At 30.9% G+C, this 21910-nt stretch overlaps 1 protein-coding gene across 2 annotated transcripts in view; it reads right to left on the bottom strand.

The window, feature by feature from the left end:
• Positions 1-13996: 13996 nt before the first annotated feature.
• Positions 13997-21910, bottom strand: part of LOC126737050 (cytochrome P450 9e2-like) — a 59501-nt gene continuing 51587 nt past the window's right edge. For both annotated transcript variants that reach the window (XM_050441744.1, XM_050441743.1), the window contains exon 7: positions 13997-14849. In XM_050441744.1, the coding sequence (XP_050297701.1) occupies positions 14425-14849 (425 nt within the window). In that variant the 3' untranslated portion in view covers positions 13997-14424. The remainder of the gene's footprint in view (positions 14850-21910) is intronic.

The following is a 21910-nucleotide window of genomic DNA, read 5'->3' as shown; positions in this document are numbered from 1 at the left end:
TCCATTGCTAAGCGCGGATATGTTTGAAATCTTCATTCGGATTGTAGAACTAAATTTATCAAGAAGTCTGGCAAAAGGCAGCCATTCTTTTGCATTTTAATTCGCCATCTGCACCTCATGAGCGGTATATGATCCCATTTAGTAAGAGGAAATGGTTCACAAGTCTTGACCTATGAAGAGCTTAACAAGCTTTTATACGAAAAGAATATGTGTTAAATTTACATCCTTTACGTCCTATAAGTATCAAATCGTTCGATTTAACTGCTTTGATCCAGCTCAATTTTTAACGATCAACTATCTTTCTGCGTTACTTGATTTTAATATTAAAAATCAAAATATTAATCGCCTTACTAGATAGCAACTTTTACAGAAGGTGCACCAATATTGTTGGCTTCGCCAGCACGCGAAAAATCACCATACCCTACAGCAGATGGCCAAATGGCATAGGTCTCGCAATACTATTTAACCGAATGCTCTAGTATAAATCAAGGAAGATGATCCACCATTAAATTGGACTTTAGGTAGGATATTGAAGTTGATCCGCGGTCATGATCAAGTTCCAAGAGTAGCCGTGACAGCCAAAGGTATTCTTAAGAGGCCTTTACCTTTCAATTAATCTCTTAGAATTAGTTCTCTTTATAAAAGATCCTAGGTTTTTATGGGGGTGGGAATGTTATGTCCTCACTATTAAAAATAAATGTAATATTTAGCATAGTGTAAATTGGAACGTTACAGTCATATTTTTATTGGTTACATATGCGACGCATTTCTCTGGTTTTGGTCGGTGTTTTATTATAACTAAACGTAGCTATTTACACTTTTATAACAATATTTAAAAACTTGCAGTTTGCTAATTAATACGCCTTGAAAATCATAAGGTTGATTCACACTTTGGCATCTAAATAAATACTAATAAAGTTGTTCAAAAAATATGAACTTTGAGTTTGAAGATAGTTTCGAAACTGATCTTATTTATTTATGGCAGATCGATACAAGTGCTTAAAATCTATATTTTGTAGGTAAAAGAACTTTTGCTAATCGTTGAAATATTTTAAAGGTGTATAAAATTCTCAAACCTCACAGAATTTGATAATGCATAGAAAATATGTGGTGGACCGGATTTATAACAATAACTTTATTAACACAAACTTTAAATTTTTCGCATGCTTGGAAAAATTTACCTGCTGGTTGGTATCTGCTATTCGTCCTAAACTTTTTTCAAGCCCTAAGTGGCCTGCATCATCATGATACAATTTGCAAATCTGCCACCTAGCGGTTTTTGGAACCACCGAGGCTGTTTTGCCGCATCCAAGCTTCTTATAAACTTTGCTATTTTTAAGAACATATTCTTTATTATATTGATTAGCATTAGAAAACTTCCTTTTTCCTGTCAAAACCTCGCTAATTTTAAAGTTCTCTTCGTCCTGTAGTTGAACTTCGGTGATCCAGTCTCCCTCTTAAATTTACGGAAGCAACTTCCACCATAAGCACTGCATTCCGACTCAATGCGTCCACATGCATCATCTGTTTACCAGGTCGATATTCAATTTGGAACTTATAGTCTTCAAACTCAAGCCACCATCGCCGTATCATACCACTTACGCGCATTACCCCGTAAGCGATTGGTAGCTAACTTTAAAGTTAACAAATCTTCCCAACCGTGCTGGGTAGCTAGATCATCCACTTTTTGAACCCATTCACACACAGTCAAATATTCCGGACTAGGGTCGAACACTGGTATAATTGTTTCATTGACAACCAAGCCAAAAGTTAACATTTGTTTATTATAACTATGACTTACTTGATCAGTCAGCTTACTTAGCTTTTGTTCTAACCTCTGGATTTTCCGGTCCTTGCAGTCCTCATTTGACTAAGAAGAACTGGAGGATGGTGATCGTCTGCGTTTTCCCTTCTTAGACCTTTTGCCCATTTTAACAACTTTCACTCAAACTTTTAACAACTCACGTCAAGGAACATTAACATTAAGGGGTATTGCGCACTTCCATTCTCTATAAACAATCAGCTGTATCACATCACACACGCACTAGCTAACTTTTACGGTATGTAGCTTATCTCCGAAGAAATATCGGGAGTATTATCCCACCGCTGCTATGTAAGGATAATAACATTACAAAAACACAGTTACTTCTTCTACAATAAAAAAAACAGTACTTTATTACAATTTTCGTAAACCGGCTGAATATCAATGCTCTACTTTCGAACAGTAAAGTTAAACTAAACTAACCAATTCCCCTGTTTGCATTCCTCAGCAAAAAAACCTTATCCGTTCGAGTCGTTCTTTTTCGTATCAACACATTAATATTTATTACCTGCCGTAATTGGTTTCTTTGAATGGCATAAGAATAAAAAAAACAAACCGAAAGCCTACTGTTCTTTAATATTTATTACACAACTAAGCTCTATATAGCAACATATGTAACGTCAAGTAAGTTCTTTTTACAATTTTTTTTAATAATTTGATTGTTACAAGTTATTTAAAGTTCAACCTCTATACAATAAGAAAAAAGTAAAATTAATTTTGAAGAAAGAATTTATTATTACAATACGCTTCGGACTTGTGGTGGACTCGGCTTTCGGCTGTGGGGCCTAAACGGTAATGTTCCCGATAATGCGAACAAAACAGCCCTTTTCTACGTAAATGTAGCTTCCTTTTTTATTAAAACAATTTTTATCCAAAAGAAACTCCTTCCGAGATAAACGAGCTTCAAACTTAAAATTTTTTTTTTCGAAAAAAAAAAGTGAATTTTTTGAGAAATAAATTTTTTTCTACTTCTAAAAAAATTTTTTAATTTTTTTTGGTAACACTTTTTGAAAGCTTAATTCTCTAGGATTAAATAGAGGCATTATTAATGACGCTACGTATTATATAAGGTGAGCTGTGTTAACAAATATAAACCCCTTTTTGAGCCTTTTTTTGACCGATTTTTTCTATTTTTCTTAATAACTCTTTATTGGCGGCACCTAGAAACTTCAAACTTTCAGCGTTTTATGAACTTTTTAAATCCTATTTTTCGACATACAACCTTCTAGCTAGAGTAGTTTTTGCTCTACACCTTTTTTCAACTTTGACGCTTTATACCGGCATACCTATGACACCTACGGCAACCATTTTTTTTCTGAAATCACCGGACACTATCTGGCTATAATCCAATAAAAAACGTTTTTCTTTAAATGTTGCCGTTTTTCCGCAGTGCGCTGTTATTTAAGAAAAACCCCAAAAAATAAGCCGTTCCAATCAACCAGTCATACCGTCGACACTACGGGAGCCAACGCATGGTACAAAATAGTTGGCGGTCCAGCACCCAATTGACCCAATGTAAAAGCATACGGACGACGTCACTATCAAGTCGCACAGGGCCAGATGACCAGGTTGAGGGCATAAATAAAGAAAATAATATTTGTCTTAATAGTAATCGGAATATACCGGGGATTTTAAGGTTTTAAGGCATTTATAAATAATATTTATAATAATAGTAATATTAATCTTCAGTATGTTTTAAGGTTTTAGTGCTTTCATAAGGAAAATATTATTTATAATTATTGTAATCGTATTATAAAGGGTGTTTTAAGGTTTAAGGACATTTACAAGAAAGATAATATTTATAATAATAGTAATAGCAGCATAAAGGTTAGGACAAGGTATAAATAACTGGAAAAAAAATAATAGTAATAATAGTTTTATTTTAGTTAGGGTTCTTTTAGTGGAAGTTGATAAATTGGTAATACATTTATATTAATAGTTTATCAATTTAGAAAAAAAAAGACATTGATGCGGTGTGAAAAAAGGTGTATGGGCAGGGCTTTTATAGCTTCAATTCAATTAGTTGATAAATTTTTTTATTCGTTTTTTTTCCTTTAAATTTTTTTTATTTTATTATAATTGCCTTTTAAAATAAAAATTAAATAAAAAAACAAGAAACAAACCACTTTTTCCTATTCTAATACATTGCTTCTTATAGGACCTGATCTTTCTCTTTAGATTGTGACACTCGTATGAATCGTGGAAAATTTTGGCATAAAGCTTTTTTACTAGTTTTTAAATGGTCTTTAACCAGAAAAAAGAAATTTTGAATTCGGAGCATATTTTGAAAAAATGGTCATTTTGACCCCGGATTTTGTTCGAAAACCGAAAATATCAAAGAAATAGGGTTTCTGTTCATTTTAGAGTCAAATTGGTAATAACCTTTTTTAAAGGTACTCAATACAAAGTACAAAATAATTTTTTCGAAATTTTTCGTGGGTGTACCTTTCGATTATCGACCAAAAAAAAATTATTTTTTTATTGAGTTTTTTTACTGGAAATTATTAGTTTAGGGCTTAAAATTTGCCAATAATTATTTTAGGAAAAAAAATGGTACCATGGGAAAAAACGAGTTTTCCTTTGTTTTTCCACATTTTTACTTATATCTCGGCTTCTATAGCTTCGATTCAATTCGTTTATGGTTTCTTTTATTTCTTATTCTTCTCCTGTCAATTCTTCTGATATTTTATTACTATTGGCTCTCAAAAATAAAACCGAAAAAACAAAAAAATGCACGAAAAATCCCGGTTTTCTTATCCCCAAAAATGAATTCTTATGGGACCTAATCTTTCTCTTTATATTGTGGCACTCGTTTAAATCATGGAAAATTTTGCCATTAAGCTTTTTTACTAGTTTTTGAATGGTTTTTAACCAGAAAAAAGAAATTTTGAAGTTGGAGCATATTTTGAAAAAATGCTCATTTTAACCCGGATTTTGTTCGAAAATCGAAAAATGCAAAGAAATAGGTTTTCCGTTCGTTTTAGAGTCAAATCAGTAATAACCTTTTTTAAAGGTATTCTAAAGTAGTACAGGATAAAAAAATAAAAAATTGAAATTTTTCTATAGGGCTCATGATAATTCAATATTTATGTTTTATAGTTTTTTTCAATTTTCTCCGATTCTATGATAGCTAGAACCAATTCGTTTTGACATGCGGATATAATTTTTATTGAGTTTTTTTTACTGGAAATTGTTAGTTTAGAGCTTACTTTAAAATTTGCCAATAATCATTTTAGAAAAAAAAATTGTACGGTGGAAAAAAAAACAGTTTTTTTTTGTTTTTCCCACATTTTTACTTATATCTCGGCTTCTATTGCTTCGATTTAATTCATTTATGGTTTCTTTTATTCCTTATTCTTCTCCTGTCAATTATATTATATTATATCTAATTACTATTGGCTCTTCCAAAAAATAAAACTGAAAAAATAAAAAAAAATCCACGAAGAAACCCGGTTTTCTTATCCCCAAATATTAATTCTTATGAGACCTAATCTTTCTCTTTATATTGTGGCACTCGTATAAATCGTGGAAAATTTTGTCATAACACTTTTTTACTAGTTTTTGAATAGTCTTTAATCTGAAAAAAGAAATCTTGAAATCGAAGCATATTTTGAAAATATGGTCATTTTGACCCCGGATTTTGTTCGAAAATCGAAAAATGCATAGAAATAGGTTTTTCGTTCATTATAGAGTCAAATCGGTAATAATCTTTTTTAAAGGTACTCTAAAGTAGTACAGGATAAAAAAATAAAAAATTGACATTTCTCCATAGGGCTCTTGATAATTCGATATTTATGTTTTACAGTTTTTTTCAATTTTCTCCGATTCTATGATAGCTAGAACCAATTCGTTTTGACATGCGGATACCTCGTATTAATCCTAAGAACTTTTGTTTAAAACAAAAAGTTATCAGACTCACAGTTAATTTAGAAAAAAATTAAAATCATTTTTTCGAAATTTTTCGTGGATTCTGCAAAAAGTTCTGCATTTTTTGAATTCAAATGAGTTTGTACCTATTTCTAGAGACCCAACATACTCATTTTTTAATAAACTCAAAAATACTTTACATAACACCGCACTTACTCTTGACTTCTTCCACACTAATAAGTATAAGTTATACCCCATGAACCCGAAAACACCTTTACTTTACGGTTTACCCAAGGTCCATAAGAATGGTTATCCCATTCGTCCTGTAGTTTGTTTTTTAGATTCATCTTGCTATTTACTATCCTCGTGGCTTAATAAAGTCTTAAGAGATATTACAGCATTTAATAACATTTACTCCACCAAAAATTCTATAGATTTTGCTGACAACCTTAAAAATACACCAATATCTGAAAAAATGATATTAATATCTTTAGATGTTAAAAACCTCTTTCCAAGTATACCTCCCAAGGATTGCGTTGATCTTGTCTTGAATTTGTTAAATAAAACCTCCTTACCTAAACTAATTATAGACAGCATAATCACTTTGTTATCGATTGTTCTCGACCAAAACTTTTTTAAATTTAACAATTATTGCTTCAAACAGACCAATGGGTTGGCGATGGGCTCTTGTCTGTCCCCGTTTTTAAGTGAAATTTTTATGCATAACCTGGAGAGTAGGATAATGTGCAGTACCTTTGCCAAGGACATTGTTTTTTACAAACGGCATGTGGATGATGTCTGTTTGGCCTAGAGTAGGGATGAACTCGGACTGGATAATTTTTTGTATTTTTTAAACTCTCTACATCCTAACATAACTTTTACCTTAGAAAAAGAAAAAGACGGTAAGCTTCCTTTTTTAGACCTTTTGCTGACTAGAGTTAACAACAAAATCACCTTTGATATTTATAGAAAACCTTCCTCGACGGACAACATTATCCAGTTTGATTCTAATTCCCCGTATTCTCATAAATTTGCTGCATTCAACTCTTTTTTCTACCGGTTATTCAAAATACCATTATCAGCAAGCGCCTTTCAAAAAGAGTTAGCTACAATTAAACAGATTGCAGTAAATAATGGGTTTCCATTAAGTATAATTAATAGAATTTATTTCAAATTTTATAATAAATACAAGCTCTCCTATAATTTAATCCATAACACCAGCATTAAAAATTCTAGATATCATTGCCTCACTTACTTTGGTAGTATCTCCTCCCGATTTGCTAAATTTTTTAAAGACTATAATTTACAGATAAAATTCAAAACTTCCAACACATTATTTAAAAAGCTCGTAAACATTAAAGATTAAAGAGAACCCTTAACCCAATCGGGAGTTTACTCACTTAACTGCGGGGAATGTAATGCCGTTTACATTGGTCAGTCTGGAAGGAAAATAAAAACGAGAGTGCAGGAATACTTAAGAGAATATAATAAACACAAAGATACCGAAATCACCGAGACTAAATCGGCTTTTGCAAGTCATTTATTGTCGTCAAAACACTTTTCTTCCATCCCGGAAAATGTAAAAATCCTTCATGAGTGCCCCAAGGGAAAGAAGCTTGACTTATTAGAGAAGATGGAGATCACAAGGGCAAAAAGGAGTCCTGTACTGTCTTGTGTGAATGATGTTTTTACCTTCGAACCGCATTTAATTTTTAACAACATTTATTACGACCTGGATAGCATGTAAGTTAAGCGCTTGCCTACGAACCCGATGGTCGCTGGTTCATTTCTCGACCAAGTCATATTTCACTTTTTATTTTTTATTTTATTTTTTGCTTTATTTCCGTTCTCCCGTTCAACTTAACCTCACTCTGCTTGTTTTGTTTACTTTTATTTTATTCAGTTTTGACACCGGAATTAATGTGAACGTCAGCATTATTTTTATTTTGTATGTATTTATTTTTGTTTTAACTTGAATGTTTGTGGTGTTAATCCAATAGCTTTACCGGTAAGTCAAATCTCTATATTGTAATTTGTGTCTATGCATTGTTGTTTTTATACTAGGGTTGCTTTCTGTTTTCTTTTAGATCTAACGATGCCTTATGAATCATTAAAAAAAAAAAAAAAAAAAAAACATTTTTTGAGACCATTGACTTTGTGTCCCTCTAGTCTCTGAATTTTTATTATCAAGAGGTCTCTTTGAGAAAAATGGACTACTTTTTTGAACGGTTAATATTATCTTCTTGTTTGTTTATCCATTATAGCCTCAATCTCTTGACTAGTTTTTCCATAGTAATAATGTTCTACATAAGTTAATGTAATATTAAATTGACTCTACACTCTACAACAGCTTATTTAAAATGGGCGTGAGTTTAGTGTCTGCGATATGTGATTAAAAAATTCATCAAGTAAAAAAAAGAGATTTTCACCCAATAATTGTTAAGTCTAGATTTAAATACTTCATCACTTGACAAATTTTTAAAACTATCAGCTAAATCATTATACATCGTAATGCAATTATAGTAGGGACATCTTTTAAACATTGCCATTCGGTGTGAGACAATTCTAAGACTATTGCATTGCCTTGTCGTTATAAAATTATATGATTTCTTGCTATCATGAAAATATTCAAAATGTACAAGCATAGCACTGTCAATTTTTTAATTTTTTGAAAGTGTGATCTACAATATTCGGTATTTTTCAATCTTAGCATGCATCTTATTACCCTTTTTAGGCTAATATGACTTTATCTGAACTAGCTGAGTTGTACCAAAATATTAAACTGTACTAAAAACATTTATTAATGGCTTAAACTATCAAATGCAATTAGTTGTTTGATGCAAAGCCCCCACAACTTTTGAAGAAGCCAGGAGTTTAGCCCGTGAAGAAGAACACTTTGAGTTATCAAAACAGAGATTTAGATTCTAGACCCACAAAACAACAACCAAATATACCAAAGCCACAACATAATTATAATTCTCACACGAATATTCCTAGACCACCATTTATACAAAATAGACAATTTGCCGTTCCAAATCCATTCAGAAGACATAATACGTTTGGTCAAAATCTAAATATGTTTTATAATCAAAGGCCTTTCCATCCAGGTTATCCATTTAGATCACCACAAATAAATAATTAACCGCGACAAAACTTTAACCCAAATAATAATCATTACTATACCAATCAATTTAACCAGAATAATAAACGACCTACAACTTTGTCAATTGTTAGAAACTATAACCAAATTCGAATTGAACCTATGGATACCTCTTCTGGAAATAGAGTTATCCATAGCGCTACGCAAACGCAAGTAAATCCTAAAATCATGATTAAAGATTCTCATAGTAAACCAACCGAATTTCCATCTATTGATAAATCCATTACACTTCAGTGTAGCCAGACAAATCAATTATTAAACCCAAGGTTTACTCAACAAGATAACTATTATGATGACCAAGGATATGATGAAGACTATCCATATTATTCCCAAGAATCTAATTCAGATCCTGAATATTATAACCAGCCTCTAAACAATTATAAAGATCCATGTTACAAGAATCATAGTTATGAAATACCAAATAATGCTCTAATATCTGAACATTTTCAAGATGTCACACAGTTCAACAACATAACGTAATTTCCCTAAACTCATATATAAATTCTTATCTACCAACAATATATTTACCAGAAATAAAAGCAAAATTCTTAATAGACACAGGTAGCTGTAAAAGTTTCATTAAATCCGAACTAGCTTACAAGTTGTACCCCGATTGAATACACAAAGAACAATTTCTTGCTAAAGCAGCACATGCAACTTTAAGTCATAATAAAATTTCAATAATACCCATCTTGCCCACATTTAAATTCAATGAATATCATAAATTTTATTTATTTGATTTTTCTCCAAAATTCGACGGACTATTAGGAATCGACTTCTTAATCACGAGCCTGTGCCAACTCACTTACTGTCTCCAAAAAATCATACAACCTTTAAGGATCACCATTGAACTTGACCTGCCATTCACTGATTGGAACATTACGAGTCGCACAATGGAACACAGGTGCAGCCACATCATCAACCGGAGTTATTGGATGAACAACTGGTTTCGGCTCCGATGGAGATAATTTATCAAATAAATCACATTCTAATTTAAGACCACTTTAATAAGGAGAGGTTTCAATATATATATATATTAATTTAAGAAAGGTTTCTATACTATAAGTTTGGATCGTTACCCTAATTTCATCATCTTTAGAATGAGGAATTCGTTTTGCCCTACCGAGTGATAATCGAGACTTCATATGAAAAACAACAGAGTGTAGCCTGACCTTTAAATTTTTCAATTATTATTTTAATGGAATCTAAACTTTTTTTTATATCCTGTAGTAAATTCCAGACCAGCCGCAAACATAACGATGTGTGAATCACGATTACCCTGTTCCCTTTTTAAAAGCCTACCCAACATTTTTCTCTTTATCACTCACATTGCGTGTCGTAGTAATTTGTTGAATTTTCGATTTATAGTCAAGCTCATACTACAATAAATGATTGGGTTGAAAACACTCCGTTTTAGAAAATAATTATAATCTTTACAAAACAAAACAAGATTTGTTTTATAATAAAATTGATTTCTCAGTCCAATTTATTCTCCTTTCTTTCCCAAATCCTGTCAATGAAACGACAACATAGATTTACTTTAATCAGACTAAATTGTATCAAGGTTCCAATAAAAATAAAGAAAATGGAATAAAAGTTAACCTAAAGTATTAAAGTATGATTCTTTTATTTACTTGGATTAAAAAGGAAACAAATTAAAAGAAGCAGAAAAAAATTGATAAAGTTAATTATCAAATGGTATTTGTACAAATCACCTTTTATTTAATACACTCTATACATAAAAAAATGTACAGAAATGTCCAGACTAGACCACAGGTTGTAAATGTAAGATTTAAATAGTTTGGATGATCAACAAACTGAAATAACACAATTAATATGTATTGATTACAAATTTCATGTTTTATCCACCCTGTACAAAGTTTTTAATTAATTGGAAATAGAATAATTTTAGTGACTTAATAAATTTAAGACACCTAGAAAAATTTAATTCAATAAATAACACATCAAGTTTAGTCCACCCTGTGTACTAGGTGTTTGCATTAAATAAATTTATAATTTAAATTAGTCAAAATGAAAAAGAATGTAAATCAAAAATTTTAAAGTTATCAACATAGATAACCCTGCAAGCTAATATTCAATAAACATTTGCCGGGGCACCCTGTATATTTAGGTTACAAATATATGGGTGTATTTTGTATGTAGAATGATCTAAAAAAATTAATAAGTCTATGCAGTGAAAAGTTGTTAAAATAAATATAACAACGGAAAACTCATGACATGAAAAAATCTTTTATCAAAAACCTACGAAGTTTCCGACAATTTTCATACTTAAAAATAGAGAAATGGCGTAGAGAATATAATATATTATGGCCACCAAGTAATTATAATTCAATATAAATATGACCTTTACGAAATAACAACCATATAATTTGTTATTGACACTGAACAAAACATAGCCACATTAGTATTTTTATACAATTTTAATAACTTATGGGTGTCACTTTCTTATTGTACAATTTTTAAATTAAACCTAAGTATTTGAGACGGTAGCTTAGAATTATTGGAGGCTAAACATTTTAGATTAGGAGTTAATATAAGTCACGGTATGTATAATAAAAAAATAAGCCACTTATGCGCCACTTAGTTTTCTTAAAACTAAGAAAACTTCTAAACTTGGTGTTGTCCTGTAAAGATAATTTGGCAAAAAGAGGAACAGTTCCCAACAATAACCCATTTTATTTACATAATCCTATTTATTATGTTCTTTAGAGTCAAAATCCACAAAAGAATATAGAATATAATGTATAGTTAAACTTTAGATTTAATTATAACTTATGGATAATAAATGAATGTTTTAATTAAAATAAAATATTGTATACTACAGAAAAAGTTCATGAACCTTGTTAGGTGGGTATAATATTAAAAATGTAAATTATACCCCAAAAGTTTTATAAAAGTGTTAAAAAATGTTCAATTAAATGACTGAAGATAAAGTAATAAAATAACTGACCTGAATTGTCCGTTTCCAGTGAACGACACATGGAGCATCACCCAGACAAGCTGGACGGTCTTAATTAAATGGTAGTGTTCAAATGGTGTTCATAACCGGCGATAATGGGGTTAGAATCCCTACACTCCATGTGATTTAGAAACCAGGCTGGCATCACAGATGGTACATCATGGAACTTCAAGCCATTAGACCCTCAAGACAGCGGTAAAGTTAAGAAGTAATAATAGAAATGATGAAAAAACAACAAAGCAAGAAAAAGGGAATTACCAAATCATGACTTTATAATTTAAAAGAGATTCCAAGAAACAAAGACAATCCATATTTTACAAGATTTACTTACAAAATTTTCCCTCTTTGTACAGACGTAAAATTTACGCGTGCTCCTACCAGCACACGGGCACCAAGTCGGTGGTAAGATCGAAAATAAAAATTACAAAACCAAAATATATTGAGAAGTGACGGTTGCATACAAAACAATTCTGTTAGCGTCCGCTCTTCTGTTTTTTATTTGCAAAAATACAATATATAAAATATTTATAAGTGAAATACAAAACTATATAGGTAAACAAAAGGCCGACAAATTCAAATGTCTGCAGTGCAGATTCTAGTCTTCAACATTATGACACAAAAAAAGGAACATTTTATAAAGTATATAGTTCAGCTAGCAGATAATTAAGGTAATGTTTTTAAATAATGCTAAAGGCTAACGACATAAGTACTAACAGCCATATACTAAACCCGCAAAACTTAAAAGAATACATAATCTATATTCCTAAAAATAATTTAAAAACAAAACATGCCAGTCCCAGACATAAGGGCAAAAAAAATACATAAATAAAATATAACTAATTAAAAATTCTATAAAAATTTATAATAGTTTTCATTGCAAAAAAAATCTAAATTTCACTGCTGACTGAATTATTTTTGTTTGATATATTCCCGTTTTTGTTTTCTTTAGAAAAATTAAAAACTAAATAAAAATGCTATACCAGAATATTATCTAAAAAAATACAATATATCTTACCTTATAGATAAATTCTCTATAAGGAAACTAGACATTTCATAATATGTATTTAAAATTATCAAATTAAAAATTAAATATTTGAAAAATAAAACATCTTGAATGAAACCAACTGAATTTGATTTTATTACAGACTAAAAATTGATAATACAAGAAATAACAGTAAGAAACAAAATTACCTTTTCTTACCAGCATTTGGAATTGCTGCAAATCAATTAAAACATTACTTCCGATTTTAAAAAAGATCTTTTTACGAACAAAAGTTATGGATTTAAAATAGCATCCTTAAAATAATCCCAACCAACGCTTCCAGCATACATTGAAATGAAAAAAGAACTCAAATGATATGACAAATGAGGTTCTATTAGTCAATGTCAACAACGTCATTTCTGTCAACTCTTGTTAATTTTGCCAAGCAAGATGGCCGATATACGATTCCGATGTGTGATAAAATCGATACCGATCTTGACAAGTAACAGATTCCCGCTCTACACATAAAGCAGTCAAGTCAGATGGACACTGGAAGCAAGGAGAGTAGACTCCCATAAATAAAAAAATCCGCGTTGCGATTCCACCGCCGCCACTTATAAATTTAAGATATGTAATAATAATCTATTTAGCTATATGTATCAATAAAAAATTTTACTTTATTTGATTTATAATTGAAAATAATAAATAATGTTGATTGATGAATGATGATTCAGTTGAGTAATTGAATAATTTGTCTTATTACAATAAACATTAAATTAAATAGAAAAATAAAATGCTACAATATATAAGCATAAAAAACACACTTATTATGAAATTAAATCAGCACCCAGCAAACTATCATAGCAATAAAGAAAATTATAAAGTGTTAACCTTATAATTTTTAAACATTTTTCTTGAAGGAAACGACAAATATACCCGAGGGTCATTTTTATTCACCGCGTTTCATACCTAGTATATTTCCGCTAACTTTTTATATAGTTTGCTATATACGAATATGTATAATAACATCTCAATAATAGACTTATTATACAAATAAAATTTCGACTCAAGTAATGTCGCTATCGCGTCGCTAATGAATCTGGTTAATAGCAAGACTATAGAGATAAATGTATGCGTCTGGCATAAAAAAAGTATATATAGACAAAATGTATAAAATAAAATACCTTGTAATTAATTAATATATTTAATTCAGTAAACTTTGGCATAGATGAGATCTCTACTTATATCAGCAGAGAAAAACTGCGCCTAAATTGAAAAAACCATAGATCATTGTGAAGTACCCAGCAGAGATAAATATCCCCTAACAGTTTGTTCAATAACGTTAAAGTTTTAAGACTATCCAGCGACCTATGTGTAAAATTATTTTTAATGCCTCTAAAAACATACTATTAAATGAAGCATTATACAATATTTATTTACCAGCCTGCAGGATTTTTATATTGTGTATTATTCAAAGCTTAATAAGTATCCTACAGTTAAATTTAAATAAAAAATACATATTTTTATTTTGGTATTTATAACGACTACATCTAATTCTTAAAATAGGCTTACAAATAAAATATAATTTTAAATTTATACATATATAAGTATTATTAAATTCTTTCAAGACCAATTATAACTTCAGCGTTATTATTAAGGGACCTTGTTTGTGCTTTTAAGGGTATAGTAGTCTTTTTAGTAGGAACAAGCTTAAAATGTAACAATAAATGAAACAATAGAGCTTTTGCTTCTAGTATGGCAAATCTAGACCCAATACAATTTCTGGGTCCTGATCCAAAAGGTAAATATGTGTATGGTTTAATATTATTTCTATTCTTCTCTGAGAATCTCTCAGGATCAAACTTTAAAGGATCAGGAAAATATTTGGGATCCCTGTGAAGTCCGTGCATGGGAAGTAAAATGGAATCTCCAATTTTAAAATGGTATGCCTTTTCACTTGGAAGCTCTGGTTCTATTGTATATGGTTTTGTGCAGACTCGGTCAATCCCGACAAGCGGAGGCCATTTTCTTAAAATTTCTAAAACATTAAAACAAAAAGTTCCCCATTAGTATCTTTGTTAATTTATTTTTATCTTTGTTAAAATAGAAAAAAACATCCTGGAAATGTCAAAAACCTAAATGTTTTAAATGCAAAAAGGCGCATAATACTATTTTACATTTAAATTTTGTAAAAAATCATGACGATAAAAATATAACAAATTCTGAACCGCACGAGTGTGAAAATGGTGCGCAAGCAGCGCCCTCCTTATCCTTGTTAAATGCTCATGCATCGGAGAGCGCCGTTGCCGACTTGTATCCTTCGGAGTTTAGTGGTAAAATAAATAATGGTTTTACTCAAGTTTTACTTTCTACTGCTTTGGTTAAAATAATAAATAAAATAATAAAGTTATATATGCACGTGCTTTGTTAGACAGCGGATCACAAAGTAATATTATTTCAAGGGCCCTTTGTGATGAGTTAGACTTAAAACCAGAGAAGATTAAGCATTGTGTTAAAGGAGTAGGTGAAACCTTAACCAATATTAATAGTCAAGTAAATCTTGCATTTTTGATTATGAAGTAAATATTAATTATCTTGTTTTAATGCGTATTACAGATCGACTACCGATTCATTCATCTAATAAAAATATGCTTAATATTCCTGATAATTTACAACTCGCAGATCCTAATTTTAACGAGTCGCTGAGGTTGACTTATTACTAGGATCAAATGTGTTTTGGGCAATAATGTGTTCTAATCAGATACGGCTTGGTCCTAATTTGCCAGTTATTCAGGAAACTGGGCTAGGTTACGTGATAGGGGATAATTTAAATATAATTTTTAAGTCCTTAAATACAATAAGCTGTTTAAATGTTAATGATGCAAATTTAAATGCATCAATTATTAAATTTTGGGAAGTTGAGGAACTTCCAAGAGAGGTAAATTTCTCAGAAGCTGAGAAATATTGTGAAGATCATTTTGTACAATCTGTTAGGAGAGACTCATCTGGCAAGTTTATCGTAAGCATACCGTTTAAAAATAATTTAAATAAATTAAATGATTCTTATTTAATGGCTTTGCATAGATTCCAATAATTACAGAAAAAAATAAGTAAAAATGATAGTTTGAAAGATCAATATTCTTCTTTCCTGAATGAGTATGCTAGCATGGGCCATATGTCAGTGTAAAGTCAGTGAAAGTACCAAGGAAGGATATTTTCTACCACATCATGCTATAATTAAAGATAGGAGTATTACTACTAAGTGTAGAGTGGTGTTTGATGTTTCAGCGAAAACCTCTACAGGCTTATCACTAAATGATACTCAATTTGTTGGTCCTACCTTGCAGCAGAATATCTTTTCAATTTTTACTAGATTTAGAACACACCAATATGTTTTGACAGGGGACATTAGTAAAATGTATCGTCAGATAATAATAAAAGAAGAATATCGAAAATATCATAAAATAATTTGGCGTTCAGATATACAACAAGATCTTGGTGTTTTCCAATTAAATACTGTCACCTACGGCACTGCTTCGGCACCCTTTGTGGCAGTTCGGTGTTTATTTCAAATAGCTTTAGAAAATGAATTAGATTTTCCTTTAGCTTGTAAAATTATTAAAAGAGACTTCTACATGGATGATGTTCTCATGGGCTGTAATACAAAATTAGAATTATTGAGCCTTCAAAAGGACCTTGCTAAATTGTTAGCATCTTTTTTTTCAAGGATTTCCTTTAAGAAAATTTTTAAGTAACAGTAAAGAGTTAATGAGTAAATTTGATATAAACAAAAATCTTGACATGGGTATATTAAACTTAGATAATAATCCAAATAAACCTTTAGGGGTTTACTGGGACTCAAACAGCGATATGTTTAGGTACAGAATAAATCTTGGCGGCAATTTAGTTGCAAATAGAGAATTTACAAAACGCAATATTTTGTCCATAATTTGTCAAATTTTTGATCCTTTGGGTCTACTAGGTCCAGTTATAATTCTGGCTAAACTGATCATTCAAGAATTATGGAAACTTCGAATAGACTGGGATGATGATATACCACAAGCTCTACACAAAACTTGGGAATCATTTTACAATGCTTTATCTTCTATCGGCAAAATACAAATACCTAGATGCACTGTCCTTTCCTAAAATACAAATACCTAGATGCACTGTCCTGCCAAATCTCGAGTGGCTCCAGTGAAATAATTAAGTTTGCCTCGTCTTCAACTGTGTGGCGCCCTTCTATTGGCGAACCTGTCGAAGAAGATTACTGCTGCTTTAGAAAAGGATTTTAATAGGTGTTATTATTGGACAGACTCTACAATTGCTTTGCATTGGATTCACGGAGAATCAAGCAGATGGAAAACTTTTGTGGCAAATAGGGTCAGTAAGATTAGGTCCCTTACATGTTATAAAGATTGGTATCATGTCAATTCAAGTAATAACCCTGCTGATCTACTATCGCGAGGATCTTCTCCTGATGATTTAAGCCAATCAATATTATGGTGGTAGGGTCCTGAATTTTTGTGCGAAAATGAGTCAAATTGGAATTTACCAAAACCTAATTTAGAGACTATTGAAATACCTGAATAAAAAAGTATATCCTTTGCAATAATTATTCAACCTAGTAGTGAAATTATTGAACTACTGAATAGGTTTTCTGAGCTCAGGAAGACTATACGAATTATTGCTTACATTTTGCGTTTTGCATTAAATTTAAGGCCTAATTATAAATGAAATTTTGGCCCGCTAACTTTAGAAGAATTAGATAATGCATTAAAATTAATAATAAAAAATGTGCAAATTGAATGTTTTCCGCGTGAATACGCCAATTTTATTAAAAATCGATCTATTCATTCCTCAAGTGTATTATTGCCACTCAAACCCTTTATGAAAGAAGATTTAATAAGGGTAGGTGGTAGATTAAAAAATTCAGAGAAATCATTTGAAAGTAAATATCCCATAATATAACCTAGCAGTCATATATTAACTAAATTGCTATTAAAACAAGAGCATGAAAGGTTACTTCACTGTGGTGTTCAGAATTTACTGTATAGTATCAGGGAGAATTATTGGCCTCTTTCGGGTAGAAGAGTTTGTCGATCTATTGTACGCAAATGTATTAAATGTTTTCGGGTTAATCCAAAATCCTCAGAATATTTAATGGGAGATCTTCCAGAAGTTAGAGTGAATTCCTTTTCTCTGTTTACAAGTGTAGGAACCGACTTTGGCGGACCTTTCTTACTTAAGGATAGACAGACTCGGGGGGCTAAAATTGTTAAAGCTTATATATGCTTATTTATATGTATGAGCACTAAAGCGATACATATTGAAGTGGTGTCTGAGCTGACCACACAAGCCTTTTTGGCAGCTCTGAAAAGATTTACAAGCAGGCGCGGTAAGCCTACAAATATTTATTCCGACAACGGCTCTAACTATAAGGGAGCTAATAACGAATTATTAAATGTATATACCTTTTTAAAAAATAATGCTGACTATATTACCAATAAATGGATAGACGAATGCATTCGATTGCATTTTATCCCTGCTTCATCTCTAACCTTTGGTGGAATTTGGGAAGCTGGCATAAAAAGTACTAAGGTACATATTAAACGTGTTTTGGGGGAAACTAAATTAACTTTTGAGCAATTTTCCACGATACTAACACCAATTGAAGGTGTCTTGAATTCGCGTCCGTTATCTCTGTTAACTGACGATCCAGAAGATGTAGCCGCATTAACTCCCGGGCATTTTCTCATTGGAAAACCTCTATCCTCTTTTCCCGAAATTAACTTGACTCATTTACCGAAGAATCGTTTATCCCACTGATGGCACATTCAGTATATGACACAGCAGTTCTGGCAGAAGGAGTACTTATCCGAACTTCAATGTAGAATTAAATGGAAGAATAATAAAGAACTTTTGAAGGTGGGAACTTTAGTTTTGTTAAACGAAGACAATACACCTTCTCTTAAGTGGACACTAGGCAGAATTGTGTCACTACATCCAGGACGAGACGGAATTGTGCGGGTGGTGGAAATAAAGACAATTAATGGAACTGTGACACGCGCTGTTAATCGAGTTTGCGCCCTACCCACTTCTTAATTATTGTTCTTAAGTAGAACAATAAAAAAGGGTAGAAATAATTTGTACTGTTGTATATTAACGTAGTTTAAGTTTGCATGAAAACATTTTTAGTTACAGAGTTTATATGTCTCAAACTCGCAGAATTTAAATTAGATTTTAGTTTAGTATTTATTTATTAATTTGGTTTAAAGTATTGTGTACTTTCAAGGCGGGCGGTATGTTGTGACTTGGCAACATCGTGCCTCTAGCAATTGCCGAACGGGAAGAACATAATGAGGAGGAGCGCCGTCTTGCTGAAAATATATTTCAGACGACGAGTGTTCCAGATAAATGGATAGGGCGAAGGGGGCCTATAGAATGACCTGCTAGATCTCCTGATATAACGCCGTTAGACTTGTTTCTATGGGGTCATTTGAAATCTATTGTGTTTACTTCCAAACCTGAAAGTTTTGATGAACTTCGTCAACGCATCATCGACAGCTGCCATGATATCCCACAACAAGTTTTTGAAAATGTCCGTCAGGAATTTGAACATTGCCTATATCATTATTTGGCCAAAAACGGACAACATTTTGAATACTTATTGAAATAAAAACTGATATTTTCATGTTTTTGTTTTCTATCTGAACAAATTAAGATAAACAAAGATTTTTCTAATTTTCTCGAAAACGAATCGACCGATTTAAAAAAATCAAACGTCAAAATAAAAGACTTCGAAAGACCTTTTAAACAAGCTATTATTCGATACCCCTTGCCATTTAAAATTTTTAAGGGGATGTCCCTGGGGGCAGAGGGTAAAATGGGTGAAGTAATTTTAAGTTAGAAAGTTGTCCCCCTTGACAAACCTTTTGACGTATTTTGGCGTTTTTTTTAAACAGTGGTTTTCGATAAATCCGTGGTGGGAAGTTTTCAAATAAACACCCTGTATATGCAACATTCAAACATATCAATGTGGAAAAGGCATTTTATTTTTTTGAATTCAAAAATCGCAAAAAAATCACAACTTGCTAACATATAACTGTTAGTATTTATTCATTTTAATAATTCTCTATGGTTGCTATCACTTTATTCCTCAAACAAAAATTTTTTTGCATTGCTTTCAAAAAGTTTAAAGGCAACTTACTTAAATTTGACAAAATTATTATTATCGCTAAAACTTTTTTGTTTTATAAAAAATTATTTTCTATTGTACTGTTCTATTTTTATTTTATCATGAAAATATTGAGAGAATTCCACGTAACTAAACGAAAGAAAACGTGATGTTAATTTTTTTTGTTTTCACCATTCTAATCAGCAAAAGAATCCTATTATATTGCTACTTTTGGATCCTGTATGTTAAATATTAGCAAAGATTCATAGGTCCAACGAAGTACTTTATACAGTTTTAACAATTTCACCATTATATCGTAAAAAAATAGTTTGCGGAGATATACTCAACTAAATAAATCAACTAAACATCCCATTATCAGAAGCCTTAAAAATAATGACACATGTATTTTTGATGCATAATTTGAACGGGTATTTATTATAAATATTAAAAAAAGTCTTTGTGAAATGATGGAAAAGCATGTATTTTTAACTGAAAAAAATGTAGCTTGTTTCTGTCAAAATAGTGAATGCGTGATATAAAAACTAAACTAAAACTTTGAAATATATGTGTTTTTTAAAATAAAATATGATCAAGAATCATTTTAATGTAAGTCATCGGTATCACAGGTACCGGCACTGATTTGCCTACATTTACTCAAATAGCTTTTTTCCAACTATTAAGTATTTAATTGCCGGGTCGTAAGTCCGAAGTCCTCTGATAGAAATTAGCTGTGGTATATTTCTTCCCAGGTGCTAGTTAACTCTGGATATAATAAACAACAATTATCAAAAAAATGGTGTAGAAGCGACTTCAAAATAATCTGTTGGGTTTAAACATAAAATTATAAGGAAACCCACTGCTCCTATAGTTGAAATATAAATCCGACAAGTATTGATATGGGTCTTATTAGAGATGCCAGAATATAATACCTACAATATGTGACTTTAAGTAAAATAAGACTATTCAATTTAAGACTTTTTCGACTTCGGCTAAAACAATAGAATATCTCGAAATTTAGCTTAGCTAGCCGAAAATTATTTTTTAGATTGTCGTTGTAAGTTAACAAAATTTAATTAAATGGCATAATTTAAAATAGAACGTATATAAGACCAAATAAATTTTTATTTAGGGTTTGATTATAAATTATAGAGTTGCATTGCTTTTAAATAACAAAACATTTTTAAGATGTTCCTAGTCGTGTTTCGTCAATTTTTGTTATTGGTGAAAATTTTGGTGGATTATTTTATTGTTTAATATGAAACACACTTAGTGCAGACCTTCCTTTTAATATTAACAATTGTGTCAGTTGAAAATCCCACTAATACTAATATACTTACATAATCAACCTCAGAGACATTATTTAATATTCGAGCATATTACTTTTGATCTAAAATCGGGGAAATATCTCAGCTTATTAAATATAAAGGCCATCCGTCTTTTGTCTTCTGGATGTAGCTAAGCAGCATACAGCTCATTTTATATGGCTTATATCTACATATATATTTTTTTAAATATTTATTGGTTTGTATTTCGTTTGTTTGTGTGTTCCTGAGTTCCGTTCCATACTTATATGCTCCGCATATTAATAATATTAATATATCATGAATAATAATAATTTTAAATGTCTAAAATGAGGCCTAAGAAGAATTATTACATAATATTACATAAAAGTTGATTGTTATACATCCTTAAATCTTAATTATTAATTATAGTTTAATGTTTAATATAATACTTAGAGTAATATTTCTTAAATGACTTTTCCTAACTCTTTAATCTAAGGTAATCTTTTTCCTAAGGTATAAGAAATGAGTTCTACGGAAAATATATAGTAAGAGCAGTTTTTACCCTTTTTTTATCTTTAGTTAATTAAAAGTTTAAATTAGATTCCAAAATTGGTTGCGGTGGCTAGTTTCAAAGCTATA

Source organism: Anthonomus grandis, chromosome 6 (genome assembly GCF_022605725.1).
Source record: "Anthonomus grandis grandis chromosome 6, icAntGran1.3, whole genome shotgun sequence".
Taxonomy (NCBI): Eukaryota; Metazoa; Arthropoda; class Insecta; order Coleoptera; family Curculionidae; genus Anthonomus; species Anthonomus grandis.
The sequence above is the reverse complement of the archived record's forward strand: the minus strand, read 5'-3'. Positions and strand labels throughout refer to the sequence as shown.